The sequence below is a fragment of the Strongylocentrotus purpuratus genome, unplaced genomic scaffold (genome assembly GCF_000002235.5).
Source record: "Strongylocentrotus purpuratus isolate Spur 01 unplaced genomic scaffold, Spur_5.0 spur5_scaffold_14, whole genome shotgun sequence".
NCBI lineage: Eukaryota > Metazoa > Echinodermata > Echinoidea > Camarodonta > Strongylocentrotidae > Strongylocentrotus > Strongylocentrotus purpuratus.
In genome coordinates, this window is record NW_022145599.1 from 23,803,231 (window position 1) to 23,821,678 (window position 18,448).

An 18,448-nucleotide genomic window follows, 5' to 3' on the forward strand; every position below is an offset into this window, starting at 1 on the left:
CTCATAAAATTATTGATTCAATCTAAACAAATTAAATTAATGATATTTCCTACGCGGTTTGATCACAGAGCAGACATCTGCGATTGACAGATTTGTCGCAGACTTCGTACCCGCAAATGTGTGCGAAGCAAAAAGTGGCGCTCCCCCCCCCCCCCCCCCCAGCATCCGTTCCCGCCATTTACTTTTTTAGCGAAGCATCCATGTTAGTAATTCCACTCTCTTGGGTGAGCTCTAAAGAGAGATTTCCGCGGGAAATTAGCTGGATAGTTGTTTAATAGATCCCCTCAAACACATGTGCACTTCGTGACATCTTTTAACTAATATTGCGGCTCGTGCTAACAGCAGTTGGACCGAGAAGCGGAAAGAGATAAATAGGATGTAAAATTCGTACTCAAATATAATTCATTTTATATCGTGCTTGAGGGATCAACACCGGACAAAGCGATTTCGATGCAATGCGACATTAGACAGCTTAGAAATTAGAACAATCACCCTCCTTGTCACCATAATAACTGAAGTTAGCTGGCAATGTGTAAATCATTTTTATACTATATCTTGAATAATATTACAGTTACAAGCGTACAAATAATTTTTACAACAAAATTGATGAATTCTGTTTGCGGAGTATCGCTGATTTTTGCCAAGGGGTCAAATTACTTTTAGTTCTTACAAAACCATATAAATTTAGTGGAAAACTACATTTTCCATTGAAATAGGGTGGATGGATCTTTAAAAGGAGTAGAGCCAGAATAGAATCCTGCGATATGTCTTATACCTGTTCGTGTACATGTTGGTGTTTTGCAAAATTGGGTTTTGCGGAAGAGTTATCAAACACGGTAGAGGAGGGGGGGGGGGGTAGATAGATGGATTTTATTTTATGCGTTTTTTTTTGTAATGGACTAATTCAACCATGTCGCGAAGACAACTATAAGATAATTATCTAGATTTGTAATACCAATACCATAATTTCCCAAGTAAATCACCGCCTTACTGTTGTACACGTCTTGTATTGCGTTACCAAGTCTTCAAACAGATCACAATGCATGCGAGTGATGAGACAACGACCTAATGAATGGCGCATTTAACCTACACTGTCGTGGAAGAGAGAGCAGCTACATATGGCTTCAAAACAAAACGGCGTTCAATCTCGAAAGCGCAATTTGTAACCAGACTCGATTGTGCTGGATTCTCCTTAACCTTCAGCTCTCACCTCTTGAATATCCTCCCCATTACCTATTGATTTCAACCCGATATGAGCTTCCTCCATCTGATAAGATACACGAGAAGAGACCCCCCGTTTAGACGACAAAATTTCATCGTCCGGCTTTACCTAAATCGTATAGTAGCTATACGATGAATAATAATTGTGATAACTTAATAAGTAACCTTTTTGTAATGCTACAAATATTAGTCATTGCGGATGTAGTATCGAAAATAATATCGCTAGTGATATTCGTTTGTCTCGCAATGTATGGTCAACAATAGATCTAAATGATCACAACGTTTCGTGCGTTGCTGCAACACTTCGTCAGGTGATGAAATATAATGTAAGCAACCGTAGAGTATAAGTATAAGTGTTACAGCGGTGTAAGCGAAACGTTGTGAACTCTTAGATCCCTTGTTGACCATACATTTCGAGACAAATATCACTAGCGAGATTATTTTCGAACCTTTTTGTAGTCTGACGTATGAACGAAACGTCGTATAGCGGAACGTATGTCCAAGCAACGTCTCAAACAAAACTCGATCTAGTCTGAACGTCGTAGGCCAGTCGTAGAAGAAGAAAAAAGGCGTATATACCTGGCGGGTGTTATCCTGAGCATCGATTAATGGCTAGCTGTCATGTAAATTGAACTCTCTAAAACCAGTTTCTTTATAAGATGTTTTTATCAGTGTGAAAACCCCTTTCGCTATACGGTGCACGATGATTCTTTATATCGGGGTTCCGTAAACAAATTAATGCAGTATGAACAGGCTATTTCGCATGTGTTTTCTGCAGTGTGAACAGGTACAGTGGCAAATTATTGAGTGATGCGCACCCCATCCGTAGCTATCTCATCATCGCCCACTTATGAATGTATGTATATAGGACATGATGCAACTCACGCGGGGGGGGGGCATTAAAGGTACTATGTCCCATTTGCAGCCAACATCTAATTGTGTAGAACTTTGCAGGAATTATGAATATGTCACGTATGTCCTATTTGTGAAATTTAAACGTTAGTAGTGTCATAATATTCAAATTGTGCAAAGAAACCCGTTTACTTTCTACTAGATTTCACTGTCAAACACTATTGAGTGACTCACTGACTCCTTTTTTCCCTTTCCTAATAACATACGGAACATGAGCTGTAAAGGGTACATGAGCATTTGTCTACATCAATAACCCACTTCTTGTAATGGCCAAAATCAAACTGATTGAATCCGTCCGCAGCACAAAACGTACGACCATTCGGTACAAGGGTCTGAAAATCAGACTATTACTACAAGAATTGCCATCACTAAAGTCGATTCGGCAACTAATGGTCGTTATTTTTCCACTTAAAGACATTTTCTCGCCCTTTCGTTTTCAAATGCCGTTGGAATTTAACCTTTTCATTATTTTGGCCTGCAAATGAAACGTTTAAATTAAAGGTAAAATGATGTTCTGGAAAAGGTTAATTATGAAGCAATAAGTGTATACTCTACGATTTCGGAATCATCAAATTAAGAACTTGACTTAATCTTGCTGAAAATCTCATGCACGGCACAGAGAGTTATGCATATGGGACCATACACTCTTGAATCATGACAGCTAGGTCCAAACATTTCAGCTATTTCTGTTCATATTTCGGATATGACGGCTTTATAGAGCAAACCTTTTCAGAGGACTTTAGTTTTGTACTATCGTCTTCCACAATAACAAAGAATGAATCAAAAAGCTCCCACATTTTGTTTACACCTTTTCCAGAACTCAACGTTTTCTTTAATGATTCGGTGGCCGTATGAGGTTGAAGATCTGTCTAAACCGCTCAACTGGTTTTTGGACCGGGGCATCACCCATGCCATGATGCAACACCCAAGGGGCTCGCATTACATCCTGGGCTTTTGATTCTCTGGCATTATGAGAAGCATCACCGAATCGGCACGTTCATAAACAGTAAATGTGCTTGGTATAGGCCTACATCGTATAACGATCGCGAAATGTTATCATCCTAACTGCACAAAATGACAAGTAGACATGCAAGTCAACGCTACTATCACTGACACTTCATTTAGGTAAAGCTCCTTGCATGTTCATCAATCATCAACACGGTTATTATCTCTATACCATGTAATATTTCTTTAGAGCATCTCGTAAAAACATAGGCATATTTATCAATTGCCGAAGTGCATCATCTTGTGCCACCCACAATTTCCATCACAAATAGTAAAAAGTATTATGAAACGGAGATTCTTTTACTCTTTATTAATAAGCAACACATCATGATTTATGTGGTTAAGGTCAATACAAATCTTTGAATTTGACTATCTTTATCACCAAAAGGCATGCTCGTTGGGTGATGGAAAGATAATAGGATCTCTATTTTTGGGCATAGTTTATTACAGTCCCACCCACTCAGTTTGGTGACATCCAAAGTGCACCGTTTACGTGAACCTGGTGTCACATGACATCGAAGACGGTCTTGGTCAATCGGATTACAAGGTTATAACCTCGCCATTGACTCGAGGAGGAGAGTGTGAACCAAATGGAACTGACGTGATGTGTGAGTGAGGTTGCCAACTCTGGAAACTCAATGCTCCCATCATATCATGTCAGTCACATGCCCAATCTTCGTAGTAGGTCCATGCAAGGAGTAACTCCTTGGTCCATGGTACAACTAGGGCGATCATCTCCCTGGTACAACCATGTATGCCTGACTGTACGTAACATTCATCCGATACAGATATCGTCATCGATTTCGCCAGAAGTAAAACAAATCAGATAGGCTGTTTTATGTGTAAGGATACTACGCTGTGGCGCATTTGTCTATACATCAATAACCCACTTCTTGTTATGGCCAAATTAAACTGATTGAATCTTTGCGCAGCATAAAACGTACGACCATCCGGTACAATGGTCTGAAAATCAGACTATTACTTACTGGCTCTATAGCTCATAAGTCGATTCGACAGCTATTCGTTATGTTCCTACTTAAAGACATTTTCAAGCCCCTCCTTTTTTAGGGAAGTTCTAAATTAGTTTTTGGGCCTGCAAATGGGACATAGTACCTTTAAGTTGCTTGGTATTAAGTTGACGGATGACGCCAGTGCGATGAGAAAATAGTCACTATAGAGAGAAGGTGGGGAATGAAGAAACGAAAGAACTTTAACATCATAGAACAGGGGTGACCAAGGAGTCGTTATATAACAACCCTCCAGATCGCTCATGGTCAAGATTATGTCCCACAATCCTCTTGTCAAGGAGGTCCCACGGTTTGATATCAGCACACCTGCCTGGGTCATGTGTGAGCTCCTGATACAAGATTATCTCTTCATATTTCTCAATCAGGGTGATGACTGAAGTGTCCTTCGTGTGTTGAATTCAATTTGACTAAACCTCGTTTGCGGTCAAATGCAATTCTTGCCAAGGGTAACTCGTTCAATTGGTATTGACAATCGCTTCCACAACTTGCCATTGACAGAGCTTCTGACAGAGCTTTCGACAATCTGTCAAAGAAGTTTGGGAATACGAACGACGGATGATTTCAAAGAATCGTTAGCTTACACTTGTAATTTATCTCAATTTAATTGAATTAATCAAACATGAAAGAAGAAAGTCTGTCTTCCAAGAAATGCATAACAGACCTCATGAACCATGGACCTACCCTTATCGCTTAATACCATTTGTATCGTTATTTAGTGTGAACAGAAGGGGCTTATATCATTTATAGGCCTAGTGACCTACTACAAAAGCAAAGGCCTTTGGCAAATAATATAGCCAAAATCCACAGTTTAATAGCATTCACTGTAATCAAATATCTTTATGCAGTACCTTTTTTTCGAGTGGACAAAGTTATGTCCGTGTCTATTTTCTTTGCATTGCTATATCTATGAGATGCGGCAGAAATGTAAATTGAAACCACCGTCTTGTAAATAGAAACGGATATGCTCTCAGAGAGTGTTGAGTATCATTCCTTCTCTTGCACATGGGACGGCGATTTCCTCCTTCCCTTGTCCTCCACTTTGTAATGAAGTCACGTCCTTACAAACAGACGTTATTCAGCACATTGTTGAGAAGTGAAATAAAGTGCTCCAATCCTTGGCCCGTTGAATTCATGGCTCGACCCTTGCCACATCCAATTACACCCGATAATCGGATTAAAACCGTGAAATGACATTGATGATGAAGAGGCATTTCCAATGGAAAATTGTAAACATAATAATATGTAATTGGCATGCGCAAACATAGCTATAGTTGTAAACAAAAATACATGCCTTATTTAATTTAATGGGTTATAAATTGTACACAAACTTTTTTTTTAAAATCGCAAAATAATCAGTGATCAAACGTATGCTCAGGCGACATTAACTTCGGAATTTGTTTTGTTAGAGAGGGAAATTAGGTTAGATGTACCAAGAACATACATGTACGTAATAGGTCCATGGATATACTTTTACTGAGCCACCAATCACAAACTATATATTAGCTTCTTCTGTAGAGCTTCAAGCTACACATGTTTCATGTGTTTGTCTGCGGTTTTTATTGCCGTGTAGTTTGCTCCAGAGCATTAAATATTGACATTTAAGATTGACACGGCTAATTAGGGAGCGAATATGGTTTCTTGGAAATGAACCGGACGGTCAATACGCCTCGCTGGAAATGTCTCGTTTACTCCAGGGTCGAATTCTGTGGAGGCATCACACTTTACTTCATGCATCATAACGAACGTGAGAGTCGGACCCCATTTTCTCTAGTAGTACGTAGTAGCAGTAGTAGTGGTTAGATAATTAAATAAAGATTACATACATGGTACAACAAAGATGTGTTTTGTGTTTTTGTTTCATTGTGGGGTTACCTTGAAAGTTACGAATGTGTGTACAGAAATCGATGGTATAAATAGCAGAATTTATCTCTAATAAGAGCTCTGGGAGTTATACTGAGAAACAACTACTTTAATACAAGCATACATAACACATGCCTTCTTAGCAGTCAGGTAAATCAAACAACCAAACCACCTGAAACTACGAAATGTCTGTATTAAAAAGCAACCGATAACCGAGACTGATTGTACGTAAACGCTCCATGTATGACCTAAAATGAACTAAAACATTTGAGATTTCTATGATTTATTCAAACTGTCATGGACACAGTATATTCAATCATTTACGAACTGATTTATCATTACAAAAATAAAGGGGGTAACAATCGAACAAACAATTGAAATAAAACTACGACTGTCTGTCTCATGTCCTTCTACTGTCGTCTCGAGAAGATTCGCATTACTCATTTCTTGTGACCATTAAATATCTCCAAACGTGCACACTTTTCCCAAAGGTATAACCTAAAAGTATTGTAATAACCTTTTAAGACCGTCGAAGAAATATTACATCTGGGCACAGCATGCCAGCAGTTCGTGACCTTCAACTTTACGAGGCGGAGGAGCACGACACCCAAAACCCATTGAAGAAAAACGAAAAGCCCCATGGATTTTCTTAGAAAACGTGACGGTACGTCTTGAGGGCAGTAAATTTACCGGGCGTTAACAAAATAATGAGAACAGAAACGAGGGAAACTGATGTTGTAACAGGAACCAGGGACTTGATGCAGGAACATTTCATTGCTTCCGTTCACATATCGAGAGTATTGTCAGATCAGGGAGTTGGAATTGACCATGGACCCTGGTCAGACGATCTGTTCCCCCATGTATTCCGCATCTGCGCTATTCGACAACATCAATTGACGAGGGGATGGGGTGGGGGTGGGGATGGGAGTGGACGTTTTATTTCAATAGCTACAATAAATTACAGACGAATATAAAATAAATACTTGCACAAGACCTCTGCCGATGATTGCAAGTGCGACAACCCTTCTGGCAAAACATCACCAGCTTTTTTGTAGGAAAACTTCTCTCTCATTTACGTGAAATTGTCTCAACCTATGAGATAACGTACAACTTGTTCACGTTGAAACAAGTAAAAAAAAAAATTGAAACGAATTTCGGAAACTGATTGGTTGCTCGACTCACGACCTAATAATATATTTCCTTGAATAATTAATTCACTAATCCTTCCGCGGTTGTAGGCCTTTAGCTCACGTTTCCAGTGCCACTTTGGGTTTTATCAGGTTTCTGATTTGTCATTATAAATTAATAGGTTCCGATTAGCTAATTAATACCCTTCATTTGGGGACTACTTGTAACCACAATTCCTGGAAATGACGTAAGTAGTTTCGGGTATATATTAAAATATATCTTTTTTATCCTTGACAAACAAAGTTGATCTACTTGATCATTAACCTTTATTGATGAGTCTTTATCGCGGTAAGCCTACGACTGATTTATCACATGTGGTTATCATGCTGCTTTACTGTTATGTTCTGAGTATTAAAGATAAACTCCAGTTCTGGTAATGCGATTGCATTGTGAAAGAAAAGGTGTGGAATGGATCAGAAACAGTTGATCATGTAGCATGTAAGTATTGGTGTGCACTGTAAGGTTCTGGAGTCATCAAATTCATAATAAATTTGGCCGAGTCTTGGTAAAGTAACAAGCACTGTACACAGAAAGCTATATATGGGACAAAACACATGGTGTCGGTGCTCGTTACTACCTTGATTTCCTTGTCATGATGCTCATTACTCAGCCAGTATACATTTTCTTCCAAAATTGTTTGGCACATGTCATTTATTTGTAATCTTGAACATTCAGTGTAAGTTTCGTTTGATTCTGTGAGAATTTTTTTTTTTTTTTTTTTTTTACCAGAACTGGAGTTTATCTTTAAAGGTATACTGCACCATGATGGTAATATATTTATATTGGAATATCAAATTTATTTAATCATAACGGTTCTTACATGGTTTCGATTTAAAAGAACATATAGTATGAACGACGACCATGGGCGTGTCCATGTGTGTGTGTGACCAAAATCACCAAATAACTCCTTGGTGTGACGAGATGGACAATCTAGCTAGACCCTGACATATCATTTTAGACTACAAAATAGATTTGAAATGTTCTTTTCTTTACGTGTAAACACCCAAAATGGTGATTACAAGGTGCTTTAGCAATATTTCCGGAAAGAAATTCGTGCATTCAATATGCAATTGCACATCTATTTTTCAAGTAGGCTAATACAAGATGTAGCTTTCAGGCGCTGACCATATGCAACAACCTTATACAATATTCGTTATTAATCCTGCATATCTGAGATCAGAACACTATGTAGTATGTACTCAGTACCGATTGTAGTACGTTGATTTCGGGGTCTTTGAAGTAATTAAAGGGTCATTTATCTTTTGAAAGGCGTGATTTCTTCGAAGAATATCTAAACTGAGTACTCAATTAATTTGGATACAGACTAGAACAATAATGTCAACGTCTTTACTATTGAATTCTCCCATTTATATTGGCTAAAACCAGAAACCACCTAGTTTCACTGTTCATGAGATGCTATTCCGATTTTAAGTGTCAGTAAAATATTAATGATATAGAATCAAAAAGGCTGATTATATTGCAGATAAGTATTTTGTATACTTTTAGGTTTTAGAGTAATCAAAACGAAAGAAATTAGCTCAGTTTTGCTAAAGGTCAAATGCGCTGGACACAGAATATGTGTGGCATGAATTAAAGTGACTCGGTAACATTGTTGAAGGTTGATGAAAAAATTGCTTAATTTTTGTATAAAATGTTACTTACTATATTCCTTCTACTGTACTAACCCTTTGACATGCGAAAAATCCTGAATAAAATTCTCAAACCACGAAGATATATATGGGTTTTTTTTAAGGCGTCGATGTATAACACCCTCTAACAGTGATTAACAGTAAATTCTCCCAACCATTTTTGAATTTTCCCAACCGTTTTTCCATGAACAAAAGACATAAAACAGGCTATAAAAAATCTGTCAACACTTAAAATATGTCTGGAATGGAATGTAGAGCCATTTTATTGTTTTGTGACGATTTACATTCACCTAAAATGTAATAAAATTGTAATAATATAGTAGGGAGAATTAAGGAATCGATCAGATCAGTTTTTCCCAATTTGTACCATGAATAATGGTCCGTTTTCACTCAAATTTTCAGATTATCTTTCATTGTACATCTGCCATTGAAGTCACTACCTGAGCACCACTATCTCTCATCTGAACAATGTTACCACGTCCCTTTAAAGTTGCGATCCACAATCTTTAGCTGTTACTTGCCATGTGAGGGCATTTGAGGAGCAATCTTTTTCAGGAGACATTTTTCCTATGATACTCTACCACACTAAAATAAAAGGACGGAAAAGGTTCACAAATCATATTGGTCACCTTTCCCAGAGCTCAATATTCTCTTCAAGACTCGTTCAAAAATATTTTTAAATAAATGAATAGTCTACTTACTTGCTTGAACATCCCCGCCATTTCACCAGATACTGCACCTTTCCCTAAAAAGAAAAAGGAAAACAGGCTGATTACTTTGTGTACGTTACTCATCAATTTTGTGTATTATTTATCAGCAAAAGCAAAATATTCTTAAACATACCTTACAAGAGAATAAATTTATTGATATTTTTTGTTTAAACATCTCGTTTTATGACTTTGCGTATACACATTTGTAACAACGCCCTCATATTCTGGATTTTATTATTTTATTATTTTATTTATCAGCCCTTGAGGCTTGAGTAAACAGATACCAAATATTGGGCATTTTCACTCAATGTTGTTTAAAACTTTTCCCAAAACAACAAGTATGCTCCTTTTAGACACTAGACAATATTGAATAAAATTCTACCCATGGTAATTTCTAATCTCAAATTGTGAAGCCCTTTTAATAAGTGCAACTTTAATGAGATGTGTTTTTCCCCTGAAAATGAGTCAGCTTTTTTGTCAATGAATCCTCGGATATATATCTAGAGTGAGATGCAAACAAATATAAATGCAAAAACGGTTTATAAAATCCATACCCTGACGCTATCCAGTGTCTCAGGTTATAATAACAACAAACATAATAGTAATGATGAATCAGATGACGAAATGGACTATGATTGCGCCATTATGATGAAATCATAACCAGCGTCATCATGGCAGTCGTGTCATGGAAAAGCTTCGTCTAATTATTATAATAAGGTAGGTCTATCATATTCATACCCTTTGCATACGTGACGTCATTTCGATGACATGCATATTGCCTTTATCAAGTCTGTGCTTGAAGCTATAGATGAGCCATAATTATGTCAGTAATTCAATATGATTTTGGACTATTCATTTCGGAATTCAGATAACGTTGCCACTATCACATTGTGCGTCAAGCACGGGGTCAAAGACCGCTTCATGAGTGGCTGACGTAGCCCTACGTCAGTAAAACGATGCATCGTGCTTGGTGCAACGGGTATAATACCCTTTGATACCCGTATGGGCAGAGCCTGTCGCCCTGGTCATAAGAATATCATAACTATTTAAAACTCAATTTTAGTAGTGTATTATTGAAAGAAAATACATTAACCGATAACGTTTTCTATCATATCTATCGGATTTGCTCATTTAATAGCTCATTGAGAATAACAATTACTTTAACCCCACGTCAAAGTTTCATAAATTTATTCAATGAACCGGTACACTGCTGGTCCATGAGTTGCTCAAAGCCCCAAAGCAATATCCGCTTTGTATTGACTATTTTTCTCCCGTAACGTGTAGTTACACTACTTCCCTATATTCTTCTATCTCATGTATTGTCTGATGCGGTTACAAAATACTCTAATGGGATTTAAAACATTTCTCAGAACTACCCTGGAGTTCTGGCCAAACTTCTCTTGACTTCACAATCCTATTATTTTGATTGGGGCTGCTGTCGCTATTATAACACCATTAGTGTTGACATGGAAACAGGTCAGAAACTATAAATTAGTGCGTGGGAGAGTTGCATGGTCACAAAGATACAAAAGTAATATTTCCCCACTAATGATTGTTGAACGTGGGCTAAGCTCAGATCAACTGAACAACTGTGTACAATGGTATCTCCTCTTCTAACAATCAATTTTAACTTGAAAAGTAATTCGCTGCTGATTTATTATCTATTCAACCCTTCCGAGTAAAATTAATTGATTGTAGTTGCTAACAAGGGCTAGGTAGTAGGTATCGATTACAATGTTTAGATATTTTATTTAGTTTCAGTATGAGAATGTTTCGCTTTTCCATTCAGGTGAAACGTGACTCTTCCTGTCTACATTCTGCAACTCACGATTTTATGACAAAGATGTTACATATGCTTACCAGTACTTTAGTTTTGTTTGATTTATAATTATTTTTCATCTCTAACACTAGATCGGTTTATTGTCGTAGTAACTGACTTTCTTTTTTCACCGATCTGGACAAATAAGTTGTATTATTATTAGGAAAGTACACTATTTAAATTGTTTTAATTAAAGGATCAAAATGCGAAGCATAAGTTACCAAACGCAGGAGGTACGATTTGACAGGACGGATTACTCGTGCAGTGTGCGAAGTCCTTTAATTAATCCATGCGAACTCGATCAACCAAACCATTATCATTCACCGCAGAGTACATAACATCCTCGGTCTAAGCCTGATCTCTATAACACTACAAAATGGCTCTTGACACCTCAGCATAGCCGCAGGGTAAATAAAAGATGTATCCTATACCCGAGTTTGAATAGTGACGAACTTAGGTCTTCCCCCTCTTCATCGACCCCCTCAACCCTCTTCCGCTCTCTCTCTCTCTCTCTCTCTCTCTATACATATATTTTCCCCTTCGCCATTTTAAGCATAAACATCAAATATAGCGCACATACCTCAGGCCTCAAACTTAAAAGTTAGTGACTGATAAACCATGATCCCTGAAGCGTGACGAGCTAAAACAATTATAAAAAACGAACAAATCATTATTATGATCATGGAGTAGGACCATGTTATGATGCACACATTCAGTCACCACCCAACGAACACCCTTGCTATTCTTTCCCGAACGTGCCAATCTGTCACCTGAGATGATGCGAAAACACCAACTAGTAACCGCCATCTCGAATATAGAATTCAAACCATATCAAAATACTCACCCCTCTTATCCGCCTCTTCTTGATACAATCAGCTGTGAAAATCTGATCAGCCTCCATTTCGTTTGAGGAGAAAATGCGATGCTACCACCAGATGATATAAAGGATGAGAAGAATGAGTTATTCCAAGTTTAAAATCCAATATTCATCAAGTCTGATAGAGATATGATTGAAGAGATGATCAGACGTCAGGACACGATTAATATATTCCAACAGTTATAAAATCCAGGTAGAGCGAAGATGAGATGGAGAGGTGAGATGTATTTATTGATCCGAGGGACGTCGGAAAATTCAGCAGATGAAAAGATCTAGAAAGTTCTCCTTCCACGAGTCGGAAACACCGCCACCTCGGCTCAGGGTTTGGTAATTGCTCAGTCCCCGACGAGTTTTTCTTTTTTACACGAATTGTCTGCTCAGCTAGACGATCACAGACTGTTTGAAGTGTAACGGCCGAGTGAGTGCTGATAAAAACAGCGCGGTTTGCAGCTAAATGCAATCGTTGTGTCTGGCACGCCTTCTAATAGCCAACCCGAAGCCAGCTAGCTCGCAGCCACTGTTTTTCCTGTGTGCGCACCAACTATGTGCGAAACCCTTTGCAGTTCATTGACACACACAAACACGTGCGATACACACACACGCACACAAAGCAACGCACTAAGAAAAACCCGCACACTTTGCTAGCACACCTCGCTGAACTGCCGGTAAAGCTGATCTTCTTGTGCGAGAAACGTACCGTCTGTTCCCGAACCCTCAGCTGCTTCTGAATAATGAAGTAAACATTCAGCGAGGTCAGGTTATTATATACCCCTCATAATGCATCGCTCCGAGTGACGTCACGCTTTTTGGGAGTGTTTACTATTAAATAGTGACGTCATTTGCAAATAGGATGGCCCTACAGTGACGGGAATCGGTTCCTGATAGAGACAAGTATCTTATGGTGACCCTAAAATACATAAACTACTAGCTAGAATTACCTGATTTGAGATTTTAAAAAATACATGTATAGTTTATTATACTATACTATGATGATCCTGTCATCAACATGCACTGCTACCGATGTAATATGGTAGCAATAATGAAAAATGACGGATGTTGCTATAAATAGATATGGTACGAGTCAATGACTAAGAACATGCAGTAACAAGATGAAATAATTGGCCAATAGTGGGTAATGTTATTCTCATATCACACGGACAATAACACCCTAATTCGTAATTATTCAAGCCCCGATGAAGTTCAACTATAGTACGCCTATTGTAAAATATAGCCAATTCGTGGCAAGCGAAACACTGATGTTTAATTTCCCTTTTCAATTCGGTCCTAAACTTCCTACTTTTCTGTTATTTCTCCGTGACTGTTTTTCACATGGCCCTTTTTTCTGGCTATAAAATTTGTGTTCATCTGAGGGGGAAAATCCCCAGATGAAAGGCACAACAAAGAGGCCTTTCCTTTTAAAAAAATACAAGTGCTCAAATACGATGAATCATTTATAAAATGGTACAATATTGGCTATATAACAATTAAATATTAATATTATTATTATATGTTGAATATTATTTTATTGAAGGTACCAATATATTTTCCATCCAAAGTGAATAATGCAACCAAAAAAGTCCAGTTGAAATGCTTCTCTCAAAGAATTCTGTTGTCGATAATTTGAGCATTATTCTCTAAGTACATTAAAAATGCCCTCGGAAAACGAAGAATAAAAAGTTTAAGACTGGCTTGCAATAATTTGAAGGTTGGTGTATGCCTATTTTAACCATTTTCATTATACTTGACACTACAAATATGAAAGTACTTTCACTGATTTTTAAAATATAGTATGTTCTGGTGTGTTACTGTTATAATAATGGGCTTGTTTCCCCATTCCTATTTCTGATATAAAATGGAGTGACGGGGTTGGAGTATGTTATCACTTACTAAATCAAAATCACTGGACTACTATCACGAATTAATTTAACAAGGCAGGAAAGACTTTTCCTCTTTGCCCTTAATGAAGTGTTTATTCAATATTTATTAATTACATAATTTCACAAACCATTTAGCAAAACAATGGAACATCAATAATACACATAATATTTTTTTTAGATATAACTAAGTAAATTTGCAGGGAATTTCAGGAAAGACTTTTCTCTGAAGAAAAAAAAAATCATATAGGCCTACCTGTTACGTTGAAAGTAATGGGTTTGTCCTCTTTGCCCTTAATGAAGTGTTTATTCAATATTTATTAATTACATAATTTCACAAACCATTTAGCAAAACAATGGAACATCAATAATACACATAATATTTTTTTAGATATAACTAAGTAAATTTGCAGGGAATTTCATATTTTGTACTTTCAAATTTTAATTTATTTTTAGTCTGTGAGTCATTTCTCTCTTAAATAGATATATCAAATTCGAATCCCTATCCATACTTATTACGAAAAATAATCATTTTATAAATAGATCAAAATGCAATCGTCATGATCAAATCGATTTCGGTTTGCGAATTCATTTTGAGTAAGAAATTAATATCTATCTCTCTTTTAAGATTAAAGGCCCACTGCACTACTTGTAGCTACTTGCGCCCTCTATATAGCAAACAATGCCTAATCGGTGACCATAGGTCCCCCATGATCCTCTTTTTCTTATGTTAACTGAGAGCTGAGTTGATGAGATAACCACCTGTCCAGTGACCTTGTAGGGCAGTCTAATCCCTCCTGTAAACTACGGCAGATAAGCTTTAAAAGCTCTCGAAGAAGGTTTTGTTTGCCTGACATGAAATAAACGCAAGAACAACATCTTCAGTTTCTTTGCACTTAAGTTAAACAAAGTTACGCATCGTATACAAGAACCCACTTAAACAGATTTTCCCGAACTGGTAGCATATCATATAAAAGCTAGGAATTAAATTCACTTAGAAGAAATTCTTTGTTTTAAAATGTTCATATTATACCACTGTTTACCACTTAAATGGCTAACATGCTTAACTGCTTTCCAAAATACAATGGGTAATGAAATTATGGTCTTTGAATCCTAAAGGTACCCTGTGCTTATCATTTATCCAAAATTATGGAATTAATTTTTGTAGCTTTGTTTAGTCAAAAATAAAAAGTTGTTGAAAGCAATGCGTGATTAAACCAAGATTTGAATAATCCCTATTAAGCAATAGTAGTATAAACAAACAGAAAACGTCCTATAACTTCCTTCGTATTTCCCCTAGGGAATTTTTACTTGACAGTGTCAGGATTCACAGTGGCAACAGCAAGAACAACAGCAGTAAAATTGTGTAATATTTATGTGGTATATTTAGATCTAGGCCTACTTATGGTAAAGGAAATTTCCGTTCGTACGCAGTTCAAATCCACGAACTTCCCATTTCGACATGGCACACTAAATAGCACAATGTACCGGTAGAAATGCATTAATTCATATTTCACTATACGGTATCAGGCCAACTTTTAATTGCGTAAGCGTTAAGAAATTGCAATCTAAACGATGATAATTTTTATCTCACGAAAAATCTTTAATCATCATTATCATTATTTTGCTAGTGGAAAATGTATTTTCCTAATAAGTGATAATTAATAACGCCGTCATATAGTTCAAATAAATGGTGACTTGAAGCCAATTGGTAAAGAGTGTCTATACTTTCTGATGATTATTCCCCTGCGATGTAAATATATTTCTTCTGTACAAACATCTCTCTGTTTTATAATTGGTAACAATGGGTCCTAAAAGCTAATAGCCGTCATCAACTAACTACGAGTTGCACTGTTCAAGTATTGGTCACTGAATACATGATTTTGTTTTAAATGGTATTATCATGTTTGTATCATTCATTATTATTGAATAAAAAACGGATTAATTCGTAAATTTAAACATCCCTTTCAAACCTGAATTAAGGAGAAGAAAAAAAATGGTTGCTTATTGACTTGTAATTTGGCTGATATATTGCTCAACCATTGACATGTTATATACCGTGTGAGTAATATTTAAAAAAAAAACAATTTTCCAGGCGTAAACGTTTTTTTGACTCGCACTGTATATCACACCAATCTAAACAAAAACATTTGAACACGTTTGCGAAATATTGCACAATCACGCTTTAAAACCATATTACCTCATTCAGCCACGCGGCCCTATTATCTTATGGTATACCATGCCATAATGAATCATGGTTTACAAACACGCAATCACCTGTTTATAAATAAACCCGACCATAAATCAAGCTCTTTTGAGACTATAATGTAATACGTACTTGTTTGTAGTTTGCATATATGCTTAATATGTGATCATACACGTATACAAAGATGTAAATATGCATATCAAATTAAAGTCAAAATGATTACAGAATACAGCATGTGATAAAAAAGAACATGTTTAAAGTTGATGTTTATTGATTTTAAAAACTAACTTAATTTCATTATTGCAAAGTTGAAACGTTGATTCGACAAGGTTATCAAAATTCAATGCTTGGAAACATTCGAAATAATGATTATTATAAATTATAAAACGCTTAAATACAGCCCCGTCATAGCACCTGAAGAGCTCCCCGAACGCTGCTGAGATGCGTGAGATCACAGTATGGACATGACTTGCACAAGCAGACGATGTCCCATGACATCTCACACATTTTCAGTGCCTGTGTTTTCATCTTTTCTAGAGTTCTTTCTCTTACTCCACTACCGTCAGGCTAAATGTATAATCTATTGCCTCACTCTTAACCCCGCACATGGTTTTATTTTGATGACAAATGCAGCGATACAAAAATAAAGGAATTTGTCGCTTGTAAACAAATAAGACGCCATTGAATATTCAGCTGGACACACCGCGGTATGTTCGGCGTTTCAAGAGGGAACAAATGCCGTCCTCAACATCGTTCCGGGGGTTTTCAATTCGAAAGTCTGGTTTCTTTGACTGTTAATTAACCCCTATCCTGTGTATTTACAAGCAAAAGATTTTAGTTATCGGAATCGGGTCATATCCCCTTTTGAATGGTTTGACATGCCATCACATTTATATACACTAAACTCATTATAATTTGACAAATAAAAGCTTTGCAATTATGTTCATTCTCTATGGGATGTCGTCTGCTTGGGCAGTATTGGTCCATATAGTGACGTCATTAAAACATCTTTATTTTTCCGGCGAATCTCTCGTATATCCCAGCTGCTATGCCGGTGGTTGTATTTGTATTTTTATAAATCACCCGATATGTATATTGACCTAAAACTTGTACGATGGCCATCTGTTAGCTTACCAGTTTCTAGTCATACATTAGTTGACATATTTGTGATTTTCTTTGAAGTTCAACTTTAACGTTCATCGATATCTAGGACGTATTACCACATACATACATGGGTGTTTTGTAAGTAATGGGTTATCGATAAGATCTCAGGAAGACCAGGAGAATCGTGTCCACTTGTCGGACATTATATATAGTCATAGGTTTGCCCCCTCCCCAACCTATCAAGTAATTACAGATTAGTATTGCTCTGGCATGTTCTCAATATGATTCCAATTTCAATTTTCCAAACTGAAGCAGTATGATATATACATTATTTTTAAATAATTTAGTGGACACTCCGACAGGCCATTTTATCAAAAAAATAAATCTCCCGGCAACATATTTAAATACATTTACAAATGAATATTATATAAAACTTCAGAATAAGATATACATAATGAATATAATAAACGGAGTATAATATGAAGCAGTATAATATGCCAGCTTGTTAGAAGTTGCATACAAAGTCATTCCTTGTGAGATGTTTAAGCAGTCGACTTGCTAATCCAGATTTTAGGGAATATTGGTTAATCCATATTAAACAAAATTATGTACAGACTGATTGGTCTTCTAAATCAAAGATTTTTTTTCTCGATAGCGCGATGTTTTGTCATTCTTATGCAACAACATAACCTACACCAAATCAATAACCACGTGATGTGAGCACGGTGTTTCCTGCTGATTGCAATTTTCATTATTTTGTTAGTTGTTTTAATTAGGTCAATGTGAAGGAAATTAACGGCAATTAACTATCTTAATTTCTGACAGTCATAAATCCGACCGACGCCTACCTCATTGCACAATTTCACCTTCTCACAGTGAAAGGTCCTACATTAGCTTTCAATATTTCTTTTCATCCCGGGCATTCGTTATTATTTGTCAACCTATATTTTGTAATTTCTCTGCACAGCCCAATCGTCAAGACATCCGATTAACTT

At 36.7% G+C, this 18,448-nt stretch overlaps 1 protein-coding gene across 1 annotated transcript in view; it reads right to left on the reverse strand.

Annotated features, from left to right (window-relative positions):
- The window catches only part of LOC100888019 (polycomb group protein Pc), a 39,571-nt gene extending 26,563 nt beyond the window's left edge, over nt 1-13,008 (reverse strand). The window contains exons 1-2 of the mRNA XM_003723726.3: nt 12,237-13,008; nt 9,565-9,608 (exon numbers count right to left, since the gene is read on the reverse strand). Coding sequence (XP_003723774.1) covers nt 9,565-9,608; nt 12,237-12,293 — 101 coding nt within the window. The 5' untranslated portion in view covers nt 12,294-13,008. The remainder of the gene's footprint in view (nt 1-9,564; nt 9,609-12,236) is intronic.
- Nucleotides 13,009-18,448: the final 5,440 nt, after the last annotated feature.